Source organism: Euphorbia lathyris, chromosome 2 (assembly GCF_963576675.1).
Source record: "Euphorbia lathyris chromosome 2, ddEupLath1.1, whole genome shotgun sequence".
Taxonomy (NCBI): Eukaryota; Viridiplantae; Streptophyta; class Magnoliopsida; order Malpighiales; family Euphorbiaceae; genus Euphorbia; species Euphorbia lathyris.
The window spans coordinates 120,399,507-120,411,534 of record NC_088911.1 but is presented as its reverse complement, the minus strand read 5'-3'; the positions used below and the strand labels follow the sequence as shown (position 1 = coordinate 120,411,534).

General features: G+C 34.2%; 2 protein-coding genes across 2 annotated transcripts; both read right to left on the bottom strand.

The window, feature by feature from the left end:
* Window positions 1–2,302: 2,302 nt before the first annotated feature.
* LOC136219720 (uncharacterized) lies at window positions 2,303–6,952 on the bottom strand. Its single transcript, XM_066007215.1, has 6 exons — window positions 6,776–6,952; window positions 6,323–6,425; window positions 5,802–5,858; window positions 5,608–5,716; window positions 4,471–4,720; window positions 2,303–2,656 (listed from the first exon to the last, which is right to left on the bottom strand). Exons 1-6 carry the CDS (start codon window positions 6,821–6,823, stop codon window positions 2,459–2,461), a joined length of 765 nt encoding a protein of 254 aa, XP_065863287.1. The 5' UTR covers window positions 6,824–6,952; the 3' UTR covers window positions 2,303–2,458.
* Window positions 6,953–9,429: 2,477 nt separating this feature from the next.
* On the bottom strand, window positions 9,430–12,028 carry LOC136216606 (uncharacterized). Its single transcript, XM_066003163.1, has 6 exons — window positions 11,888–12,028; window positions 11,680–11,782; window positions 11,456–11,506; window positions 11,265–11,373; window positions 10,161–10,388; window positions 9,430–10,027 (listed from the first exon to the last, which is right to left on the bottom strand). Exons 1-5 carry the CDS (start codon window positions 11,933–11,935, stop codon window positions 10,217–10,219), a joined length of 483 nt encoding a protein of 160 aa, XP_065859235.1. The 5' UTR covers window positions 11,936–12,028; the 3' UTR covers window positions 9,430–10,027; window positions 10,161–10,216.

Below are 12,028 nucleotides of genomic sequence, written 5' to 3'. Positions count from 1 at the left end.
TTATGAAAAGCTCCAAATATGAGCTTTTCGTGAAACGCTCCAAAACGCTGCAGTTTCCAGAGAAAATGCTAAACGCTGCGGTTATAAAAACCTAACCAAACGCTATATTTCCTGCGGTTTGGAGTGAAACGCTAAACGCTCCTCCGAAAAGCTAAAACAAACACCCTCTTAACGTTTACAAAATAGTACCGATTTAGGTTTCGACAACGAAACGTGATACGTCATTTATATTATTCATTTAAATTCTAATTTCTCTCTCCATATACAATAAAACATGATTTAATATAGGTTTAATAGACAACCAACCCCCTAAACTTGTAACTTTTTTTCACCTCATCCCCTCAACTTAGAGGACAACCTCTCAACCCCATCAACTTTGCAAAAACATCACATACAACCCCTTACACCCCTATGTTCGGCAAAATATTGACCCGTGTAGAAAACGTGCTTGACTGTTGACCACACCAATGCCACGTGTCATTTTTTTATTAAATTTTTCCAAGTGATTATTGCATGCGAGGTGTTGTCGCTGTTTGTCGTCGCAGCCTTATCGAGGTGCTGAGGTTGGCGGTAATGGTCGTCGAGGTGAAATCACTTGGAAAAATTTAATAAAAAAGTGACACGTGGCATTTGTGTGGTCAATAGTCAAGCGAGTTTTCTACACGAGTCAATATTTTGACCGAACATAGGAATGTAAAAGGTTGTATGTGATGTTTTTGGAAAGTTGAGGGGGTTGAGAGGTTGTCCCATAAGTTAAAGGGGTGAAAAAAGTTACAAGTTTAGGGAATTGAGTGCCTATTAAGCCTTTAATATAACAGAATTTTCACCAAAATTGATATTTTTTTTTTTGTACAAATTAAACCTACATTGATCCTTAAAAACTTTTAAACCTATTTTGTAACTTATCTGTTTCTCTAAATTACTGTCTTACCCTATTTCATAATCTATTTTATTTGTTGACCAGTTAAAGTTGGATTCTTGATAACAACTTTACATGGTTTTTTCTACCCATTATTATTTTGTTTTATTTTTATATTTTTTTTCTACCCATTATTTAACCCTTCTAGTTAACATTATTTTTAGGGTAATTAATTTACTAGTCCCTATATTTTGACAAAACACACTGTTTAGTCCCTATATTTTCAAAAACACATGATAAAATCCCTAACCTTTTTCTCGATGAACTGTTTAGTCCCTAACGTTTTTCTCGATGAACTGTTTAGTCCCTGCCGTTAGACCCTCATGAAGATTTTGTTAGTCAATTTGGATTTGCATTCTTCTTTTCCTTTATTTTCCTTTCCTTTAAACTCTAATACATCTGAAATCAACTTTGAGTGTTCTTCTTCTTGATTTTCTTCTTAATCGTTCAAATTCGTAAGCATTAAATCTGTTCTTTTTCTTGTTTTCCATACAAATAGCTTCTTCTTCTTCTAAATTGGATTTCCTCTTCTAAAGTTTGAAGGTAAATAGTAAAGGATAATTTAGTCATTTCCGAAGTCATAAATGGTAAAAAATCTAACAAACAGGCGGAAGGACTAAACAGTTCACTGAGAAAAAGGTTAGGGACCTTACCATGTGTTTTTAAAAATACAAGGACTAAACAGTGTGTTTTATCAAAATACAAGGACTAATAAATTAATTACCCTTATTTTTATTATTCAGCAGATCTTAGCTTTTCAACTACAAAAGAGGTTACTTGATCATAAAATCTGATTGTCCTATACCACTAAATGAACGATTTTTTTAGGCCTAGTACACAAATAACCCCTAAACTTGTCCAAATGTTGCAACTGCCCCCTCCAACTTTCAATTGTAACAACTTACCCCTTAAACTTGTCCAATTGTAAAACACAACCTCAAATTGCTGACATAGACTGCAATTGAAGAAACACGTGAAATACAAAATCTACAACGCTCATGGAGTATGATAATCAGATCTTTGGCGTGATATGAATCCGAGGAAACTTTTTTACGGTTGCTTCAAATACGGGGTAAAAAAAAATTCTCAATTTGGGGTTATGTTTTACAAAAAAAATCGGAACTAATTACCAAAAACACAAAAAAAATCTATCTTATACTGACGACGATACTTTATTCGAAGCTAAAGATACTATTGCTTAAATCAAACCCCAAGATAATTTTGTCTTTATACTACAAATTATAAAATTATGTTAAAATAGTAGTGAATATTAAGTTGTTAATAACCATAACAATCATCAATTAAGATTGGTTTAAGTTGAAAGGAACTCAGATCACTTAAGTTTATAGGCCTTGAGTTCAAATCTCAACATAAAATAAAGACTTATAGAATGTCTGACCAACCTCAAACTGATTAATCGGATTCACTAAAGAAACATAACAATTTCTTAATTTCACTAAAAAAATATAACAATTCTTACTTACAATACCTATTTACCAAATAGGAAAAATATTATTTGGCAAGTAATCAAGTTTAAACTTACTGCAGCTGTGCATGTTTCATGGCAAGAGATTCAAGATGCATCCTCCGACGCCTACGGTGAGATCTTCTGTGGCTGCGGTTATGTGCTCTAGAAGTTGGGGTAGAGCCAATGGGCTGGAAGATTTTTTTCTCTGGTGCACTGGATCCGAAAATGCTATCTAGGGGATCTTCCATCACATCAGCACCAGGGTTCACCTAAAACCAATAACACATGAATTAGACATTCAAAAGCTATTTCAATATTCAAAATGAAACATTTCATGTATGCAATCTTCACAACTGAAAGGTTCGCAAAGAGCAATTCTGATACCATGGCAACTGTTAACGTCGACTTTCCTAGTCATGGTAAGCAACTAATGCATTGCAAGTCTAACACCAGAGTCCTGGAAATATCTAGAGAAAGGCACAACAAATCGATTCTCGCCTTCTTCCAATGCAGTGGCGGAGCCAGGATTTGAGACTTGGGGAAGCTAATTTTAGTTACGTAGTTTGTGGTAATTTTTTACACTCCAGCCTGTCAGGGCTGAGAAATTTTTTTAGCATCCATCATGATAAAATTTACATTTGGACAAAAAAACTTTAAAAGAGTTGTAGGGAAAAAATCAATTAGGATAAATAAAAGCAAAAAAATGAGACTCAAGGGGTTTGAACCCATGACCTTTTATAACAAAAAAAATCTCTTAACCAACTCAACCATCTCAACATTCTATTATATCACTACAAACACGCATTAATATACTAAAATTAGGGGGGTCTATGAACTACCGGACACATTTTACTCAAGGGTGAAGCCGGCGGCCGGGGGGTGGAGCCCCCCGATCTCTGGGCTGGCTCCGCCGCCCCCGTTCCAGTGGGCATCATTACCTAGGGGATGAATTGAAAAATCTAGATTCTCTGTCCAGTGGGACGTGGGTGCTTCCGAATATGCTTCTATAGACTCATCTGTGCCCATATCTAGCGATGCTAATGATGCTATTGGATCTGTTCTGTATAAACAATATTCAAACAAGCAAGGAAATTGATTCATCCAAAATGATCATGCACCTACATCTATCGGAGACCAGACTGCTTTGTCACACAAAACATGCCACCAGCCTAAATTGCTGTGCTAGTATGCTGCTGACTAGTTACAGGATTTTTAGCGAGATAAGGAATCAGCTCTGTCAAGAAATTGAAACCAATCATTTTCATCTAGATATCACTTTCTGTGTCATGTAATTATACTTCCTACATCCGATATTGATAGACTACTTTGCCATTTTAGTCTGTCCCAAGTTATAGACAATTTTTCCTTTTTTAAAATTTAGTTCTTCCCTAATCTTGCTAATATGCCCCTTATTTATGTGTAGAAAGCAACATAGGATATCAAATTAACTTGAAATTATAAATCTTCTACCAATACTAACACAAATTTTATTGAAAATTGTAATAATTCAATATTCATCCACTCATGTTAGCAAGTTAAGTAAGGATAAAATAGGAAATTATGTAAAAATTTGATTTTTTTTTAACTATCTCACTCATATTTTTTTAAACAAAGTGAAGGCTGAAAGTGGTCTATTAATTTTGGATGGAGGAGTATTTGTTTTATTTGTTAATTTTGGTCCAGATCATACAAAATGTTTAAAGCTATGAAGTAGCAGATAGATGGATCCACACGGATAATTCAAAATGGTTAGGTCAGAAATTAGCAGGTCAGGCTTGTTGAATAAGTGCTTTTTTTTTTCTTTCGAAATAGTTACCAATTTTTCATTCAATACATATCTAGCCAAGTGGATAGCCTACATAATGAGAATAAATAGCTAGCACATACAAAAACATTTTTAAATGAAAGAACTTAAATCAATCTTAACCAAAATGAGCTTAAGTTATACATTTCTTATCAGCATATATTAAGGGCATGTTTGTGCAGCAAGTATCTTTCCTGCATTCATTCTTAATTTCGTAATGATGGCCATTATAAGTGATCACACATATATTTGCTCTTAAAAGTTTAGTCAGTCACTTACTGAAACTTTGTTGCCTTTGATGTGTGCCTTGTTGCCATCAGAAGCACTGTGGGAGCTCACATGTGTATAACCTTGTGAGTCATCGTCATGTGTCCCTTGACTAGGAGCACCATTATCCCCATAGTGATTTCGATAACGCCACCTTAATAATGGTTTGTCTGCGGTTGTATCATCATAAACTTTCTCTGAATAGAAACGTTTGTATAGACGTTGCATTATCCAAGGATCATTCTGGTATTTGTTCAGAATGCTATCATTGAAAAACAATGCATCATTGCATAATAAATTTCCTATGCATTTGGAGAAAGAAAAAACTTATGGGATGGAAAAAGAAATATTAGAGACATAAAAGTACAAACAGAGAAGACTATTTTTATGTTCAAATTAATGAAAGTGCAGGCAAAAGACATGACTGGAAGGAAGTATATAAAAGAAACTAAAATATAAAAGATAATTAGAAAAACCACAGTAGATAAGGGCGGCCCGGTGCACTACGCGTCCCCGCTAAGCGAGGGTCCGGGAAGTCCCACCACAAGGGTATATTGGGGGCAAGCCTTCCCCTGCCAAATTTCTTTTTTGGCAAGAGGCCGCTCCTAAGACTCGAACCCGTGCGTTTACCGTTGCGCCAAAGCTCGCCCTCAGTAGATAGGAGTAGAAAAAGAAATCTGACATTTCTAGACAGATGTTTCTTTTGTGAATTATGAACATTTACCTATGAAAATATATAGAGTAATATAGCCAACCCATGTAATGTTCAACTGAAGAAGACATAAAGCTATTTAAATTGGAGGATTTTAACAGTGAACTCAAAGTCAGTTAACTTAAGCGAATAAACGTATCACAATGTTACTGGCAGCTGAAACCTAAGTATGGATACCTTTGAAGGTTAAAGGGCTACTTTAGACCTGGAATCACTAGGTTTTCTCTGATTGCAATAAGCACAGTTCAGTCAATAATTTTGCTCTAAACTTAAACTAGAATCACACTCTTATGGTCCCCAAGGAACAGGCAACTGGAACTGGAAGGTCTTAGGTTAGAACCCCTGCTAGGTACCAGTGACATCAATCTATTCTGCATATTGTAAGAAACCAAAAAAGACACGACTAATAAGAAAAGGAGGTTGGTTATAAGACTTACATATTTGCTAACACCCCCTGCATCTGACTTCCATCCATGTCAAGAATCTTATCAACGCATGGAGCTAGTGATCTACGAACAGCCCAATCTCCAATAAGACTAGCACCTCCTGCAAAAAAAAAAAAAGTAGGAGGCTGAAAAGACATTAGCACAAAGGATATGTAAATGCGCGAAAACCATAATAAGAGATTTACCTCCTGAAAGGCAGAATGTACTAAATAAACCCATCTTCCATGTAGCTTTAAGAACAACTGAAAAATTGTTCAAAATGTTGATAATTGATATGCATTGGAAACAAAAGCAACAGCAATGAGAAAGAAAAAAACATCTATGATATAATAACTATAATACTGTATAACTGCTGACTGCAATAAGATCTACAACAACAAAGAATAAAGAATACAAAAATCATGAAAAGCATAAAGAGAATATACATTATAGATTCTGATCATAGGTCCAAAAAAGATCGGAAATTCTCTCTGTTGCCTTTCGCTACTTTTTTTCCCAGCCTTTTAGCTAAAGTTACTGATAAGGAAAAATGAACATTTTTACATTCGAGGTACAAAAAAATCATTTTCCCTATAAGCAATCATAATTTTGTGGAAACGAGATCAAATACAAATCTTTAAGTTTCAAAATGCTCAATCATTTATTGCTACAATATTTCCATTATTTATCTCTAGAACATGAGCGAGCCAACAATTGAGAAACACACCTGGTAATACAGTGAAGCTAACAAGAAAGCTAGTAGCATAATCCCTTATAGCCTTGGATTCGCAGGCTGCAATTACATTTGCTTCTTGAGGCGTTAGTTTCACCTAGGAGTTCAAAGCCAAAAATAAGAAGATTAGGCTACAAGTTTCTACTTTCACTTTCAGAAAACATGACAACTTTTTCTTGTGCATTCTTATATTGAAATTAGGTTTTCAAAGAAAATCACAAAAAATGCAGCATCATTTTTGGGCAGTAGAATGGGAATTAACAAAATTGTTGTCAATTCTATCACTATAACAATCTAAAAGAAAAGGAAAAGTTATCGAAATTTGGGATTATAGGAGCTGTTACCTAATACTTCACCGAATAAAACACCTAAGAATACGCATGTCGGTGACACAATAGAGTTGAAACGGCATTTCAAGAAGAAGTAGAAAGAAGGAGAAGAAAGTACCTCCCGGGTTTTGACTAATTGTATGAGCTCGAGTACAGCTGCAGACATTTGCTCCCAATTGTTTGTTTGATCTCAATTTTCTTTCGGAAATTGCAGCTACAGCCAGTTGATTTGATTTTCTTGTTTTGGATTAAAAAAGGTCGCAACTTGAAAGTGTTTTGAGCCTAGACCTGTTGGTCACCTGGGCCGGTTCAGACTTTCATATTATCAACTTTCAATTCCGGTTTAGATAAGTTTAATATTTTTTTTTTTTGAGATAAATAAGTGAACCCCTTGTTAGTGATTGGATTTAGCCTTCAGATATAAGATAGTGTGAATTAAAGGGTTTTGCCACGTAAACCTGAATGGCTAAGTAGTATTTGATAATTAATCTTTAGATCTGGTTTTATTAAATTTAGACATGCACTTTAAAATTTTAATAAATTTAGATCTAATAGTGAATGAACACATTTACATTGTGATTGAAGCGTGGTAAACATCAAACTTATTCTTTTATAATAATGATGTGTCATTATCAAAAAATTTATGTATGACTTTTCAATAGAATTATTTTTTTTTTTATGGATTTTGCCCTATTTGAGAAATTCTCATAAAGGTTTGGGTTTAACATATTATCTACTATGAGGCTTTTGGACGAAATTGGTATGATCTCTACCGGTTTCAATTTGTAAGAAAACCGGTAGAAATCCTACCGGTTTCTAAATTACCAATTTTTTAAAAGAAAAATTAGGGATAAGGTGTAAATTTGTCCTAACTTTTTTGGAGAAGTGTAAATTTACCCTTAACGTTGTGAAATAAGATCAATTTTACACTTACCTAACATAAAATTTAAATATACTGTTTTTATTGTTATTTAACTTGTTACTTAGTTATCATATTAGACCTTTCAAATACCAATTATGTCTAAAATATTGATTTTTGTTACCCACATAGTTCAAACAACCTGTGGAAATTACAATATTTAAGTCACACAGATACAATTAATCACAAAAAACTGCATAAAATTCTTATATGTTATTAAAACATGTATAGACAACTCGTTAAAATACACATAACCGTTTTATTTCATCGACATACTTGTTTAGAGATTGATAATTGAATAACTATCAAATCAGTCAGTTCGAAAAATTTATTGTGCAGAAGTAAAAGTGAACTTGTTTAGCAACGTTAGAAATAAAATTACACAATTTTAAACGTTAGGGTAAATCTGCAATTCCCCAAAAACGTTGGGAGCAAATTTGAACCTTATTCCAAATTTTTATATTTTGAAACCGCATTACTATCGGTGTCAATTATGTACAGTCTGCGGACTGACACAAAAAGCCTTTTTTAAGTATTCACTGCTCCCATCAATAGAAATAGTGACTATACATTCATAGGATTAAATCCCGGGAATATGCAGAATGATTATGGTTTAGTAACCAGAATTGAGAAGAGGTAACTCACACTTATTTTATTACTCTATAAATATAACTCACCCTTTTTCAATAACACATTCATATACATTTACCTTTTGGTAAGATTGATTCGCCCATGAATTGAAATATCAAAAGAACAATTATCTGATAAAAAGCTTGAGATAACAGGTTCCTCCGCATAATATTGGTGATCAGTGTTGATTCGACCATAACATTCTAATTTCTTCATTATTTTCCTAAAAATTGTCATCTGGATTCTTTTCAATCCTTTATTCTCTTCATTCTCTTCCCAAACGTATGAATTATTTTCCCTTGTATATATGAAGAATCAGGTTGATAAACATTGGCCAGTTGCATCATCTCACTTAATTAACCTTGGAAACTGACTTGGAGTAATTAATGGTGAAAGAGTAATTGCAGTATTGAAAGAATAAAGAGAAGGATAACAAATGAAAAAAAAAGCTACAGAAAGGAGTAAACGACATATATTTTGGAAAAAAAAATTGAATCCCTAAAATGATTTATATAATGGAACGGTTGGAGTAGCATTTTGAGGTCTCTAATCATTTAGATTTGGTGAATTAAACCCTCATTTTATTTTATTTAACATATTAGGCTATTGATAATTCTTAATTTTATCATATTAAAATATTGCTTGTCAAATTAGTCGGACATTGAGATCTAATTTAATTAAAAATGCAATACTCATTTCATCTTAACCTAAAATTGTAGTTTTAGAAATTCAAAGTTTTTATAGTTTATATATAGCCAAATCATGCATATGAAAAAAATGCTTTGGAAACGTTAAAAATGCAAACACAAATGATGAAATGAACAACACTTTGTTAGCTGACTTCTCAAAAGCTTAAAATGAAAGGTGAGATACTCAATCCACTCTTTTTGCCAATAAAGGCTTAATACATTAGAAGCCTCTTGAACTTTGTTGAAAAAATCAATTGACCGTGAACTTACAAAATATCTCATTAGCACTCTAATTTGCTTAAAATTACCTATCAACCACCTAAATTTGTTTAAAGTAATCCATCGACCCCCTAAACTTGCTTACAGTGAGCTATTCACCTTGAATTTGCTTAAAGTGAAATATATTACAATTTGTCTAAATCGTCTCTTATTTTCATAATATCACTTTAAACAATTTCTAGAAACTAATGAGTACTTTGTAAGTTTAGAGACTAATCAATATTTTCGGGCGAAGTTCAAGGTCGTAATGTACTAAGCCGCCTATAAACTATTCATTTAATCCGAAATTGGTCAAAAAGGACCAAATGGAAAAAAGAAGAAAAAAAAGACACATTACCATAGACCTTTAAGAGTATCATGCATCTTTCAGTTTCAGCACCAAGCTGCCAAAGCTTTTCTGATGCCTGCAGGGTTGCTTTTCTTCCTCATCTTAAACAACACTATGAATTTCCAAGGTAACCTAACCTCACATTTCATGCACAATTCAGGCAGCTCAAAAGGGGTGCATATAGACATTTTCTGTGGAAAGGGGGATAAAATAATGCCTAGAGAATTTTAACATTCTACTTTGATGGCAACACATGTAATGCAATAAAATGAACCAAGGTTTGCCTTTCATATATGCGCAAGTGCAACAGCTCTCCTTTCTTGTTTTCTACAGCTGTGCCTGTTTCATTCCAACAGATTCATGATGCATCCTCCGACGCCTACGCTGAGATCTTCTGTGGATATGCTTATGTGCTCTAGCCGCCGTCGGGGCAGACTCCAAAGATTGATGGATTTCTTTTTCGGTTGCACTCCATCCAAAAATGCTATCTAGGGGATCTTCCATCACATCAGCATCATTGTCCAGCTAAAACCAATTAAATGTATATATTAGACATTCAAGAGCAAGGCCAATGTTCAAATGAAACATTTAATCAAAATGATTGCCATTATAAGTAGTGTCCACAGATCTGTTTCTATAAGTATAGTCAGTCACTTACGGAAACTTTGTTGCTTCGGATGTGTGCCTTTTTACCATCAGAATCGTCGTGGGAGATCAAAACATGCTTCCCTTGATCACTATGAGCAAAATATCGCCAAAGTGATTTCGATGACGCAACCTTACCATTGGCTTATCTAAGTTTGTATCATCATAAACATACTCTGAATAGAAATGTCTAGAGACACGTTGCATTAGCCAAGGATAATCCTTGCGTTCCTTCACAATGCTATAATTGAAAAACAAGCCATCATTACATAATAATTTTCACAAGCATTCAGAAATAGAAAATAATTATGGGATAGAAGAAGAAATAGTGGAGACAGCAGGTATAGCTTGCTTAGAATGCTTGCTAGGTACTACCAGTGAACCTCAATCTATTACATATTGCAAGAAACCAAAAAAGGCAACTTCTAAGAAGAGAAAGGGGTTATAAAAAATTACATATTTGCTGAGTTCCTCTGGATGTCGGCATCTAGTCGACTAGATGAGAAGAGATAAATGGTGGAAGAAGCCGAATCAAAGAAGCAATACACAGGAGCCAAAGAGGAGGCCTTTGTGTGAGAAATAGATCTCACTCAGCATGTAGCTATTCCCACTCGCCAAGTGGGCTCTTTAAGAAAAGGCATCACATGCATCCCATTCGCTGAGTGGACTCTTTAAAAAGCCTTAAAAAATCATTCTTGCTCCTCACTCCAGTCCACTCTAATTACAACTCTGCCACCTCTTATTTACAACTCATGCCACCTCTTTAGCAATACCCCATTTTACCCTTTTAAGATTTATTTATTTAATTAATTGTATGCATTTGCCCTTTATTGTAATTTCATATTTAGGTTTTGAGATGATAAATTCATGTCTTTCTTTGTAATCAATTAATTTTTATCAAATCAAAATTATATCTTCTCTTTCAAAGAGCTTGTTAGGGTTTTATACCTTCAACAATGAGAGATTTATGATTTCATATGGATTTAGGCCGTGAAACCCGGGATTAAATCCTTCTAGTTTAGCTAGAGAAGAACTCTATTTGTTAGTTTACAATTAAAACTAACTCGTTGAAAATCGATCCACATCACTAAGAAGAGAAAGAGTTCATAAAAATTACATATTTGCTAAGTTCCTCTGCATTGGGCTCCCATCCATGCCAAGCATATGATCAGCCCATGAACACATAGACCTTTTAAATCTCCAGAATCCAAATGAAGCGCCAACTACTGCAAAAAAGGTAGAAGAAGGTTCAAAAGACAATAGCATAAAGGTTATGTAAGTGGTGAGAAGACCAGAATAGAGATTTACCTGAAATAAGGCAAGATTTAGTAAAGTCATTGGCATTGAGCTTCAATGTTGCTGCCAGAAGACCATAAATGATTAGTATGGATAAAACTATGATGAGCAGAGCACAGAGAGATCCCATTTTCCATACAAGCAAATGTTAAAACGAAATCAAATACAAAACCCTAATAAAAAAATTTCCCCAATATTCCGATTATGTTATGTATATCTAGAAATGAAAAACACACCTGCCAATGCAAGAGCACACCCAATAAGAGTGCCAGAAGCCAATTCCTTGACAGCCTTTGATCCGAAGATTCTAAATAAATTTTCTTCTTGAAGCGTCAGTTTCTGCTACGAGTTCAAAATATTACATTAGGTCTTAAAAGAAATTAAGAAAAGGAAAGGAAAATTAGAGTTGGAAAGGTGTGAGAAGAAGACGAGGGAGGGACGTACATTCTCGAATATTTTTATGTAGGGCTCGAGTAGAGCTGCTGAAGCCATTTGCTTCCAATCTCAAATATCTTGGGAAATTGGAGCTCCAACGCCACCTGATTTTTGGATGAAAAAGCTGCTACTTGGAGGAGATCGTTTTAG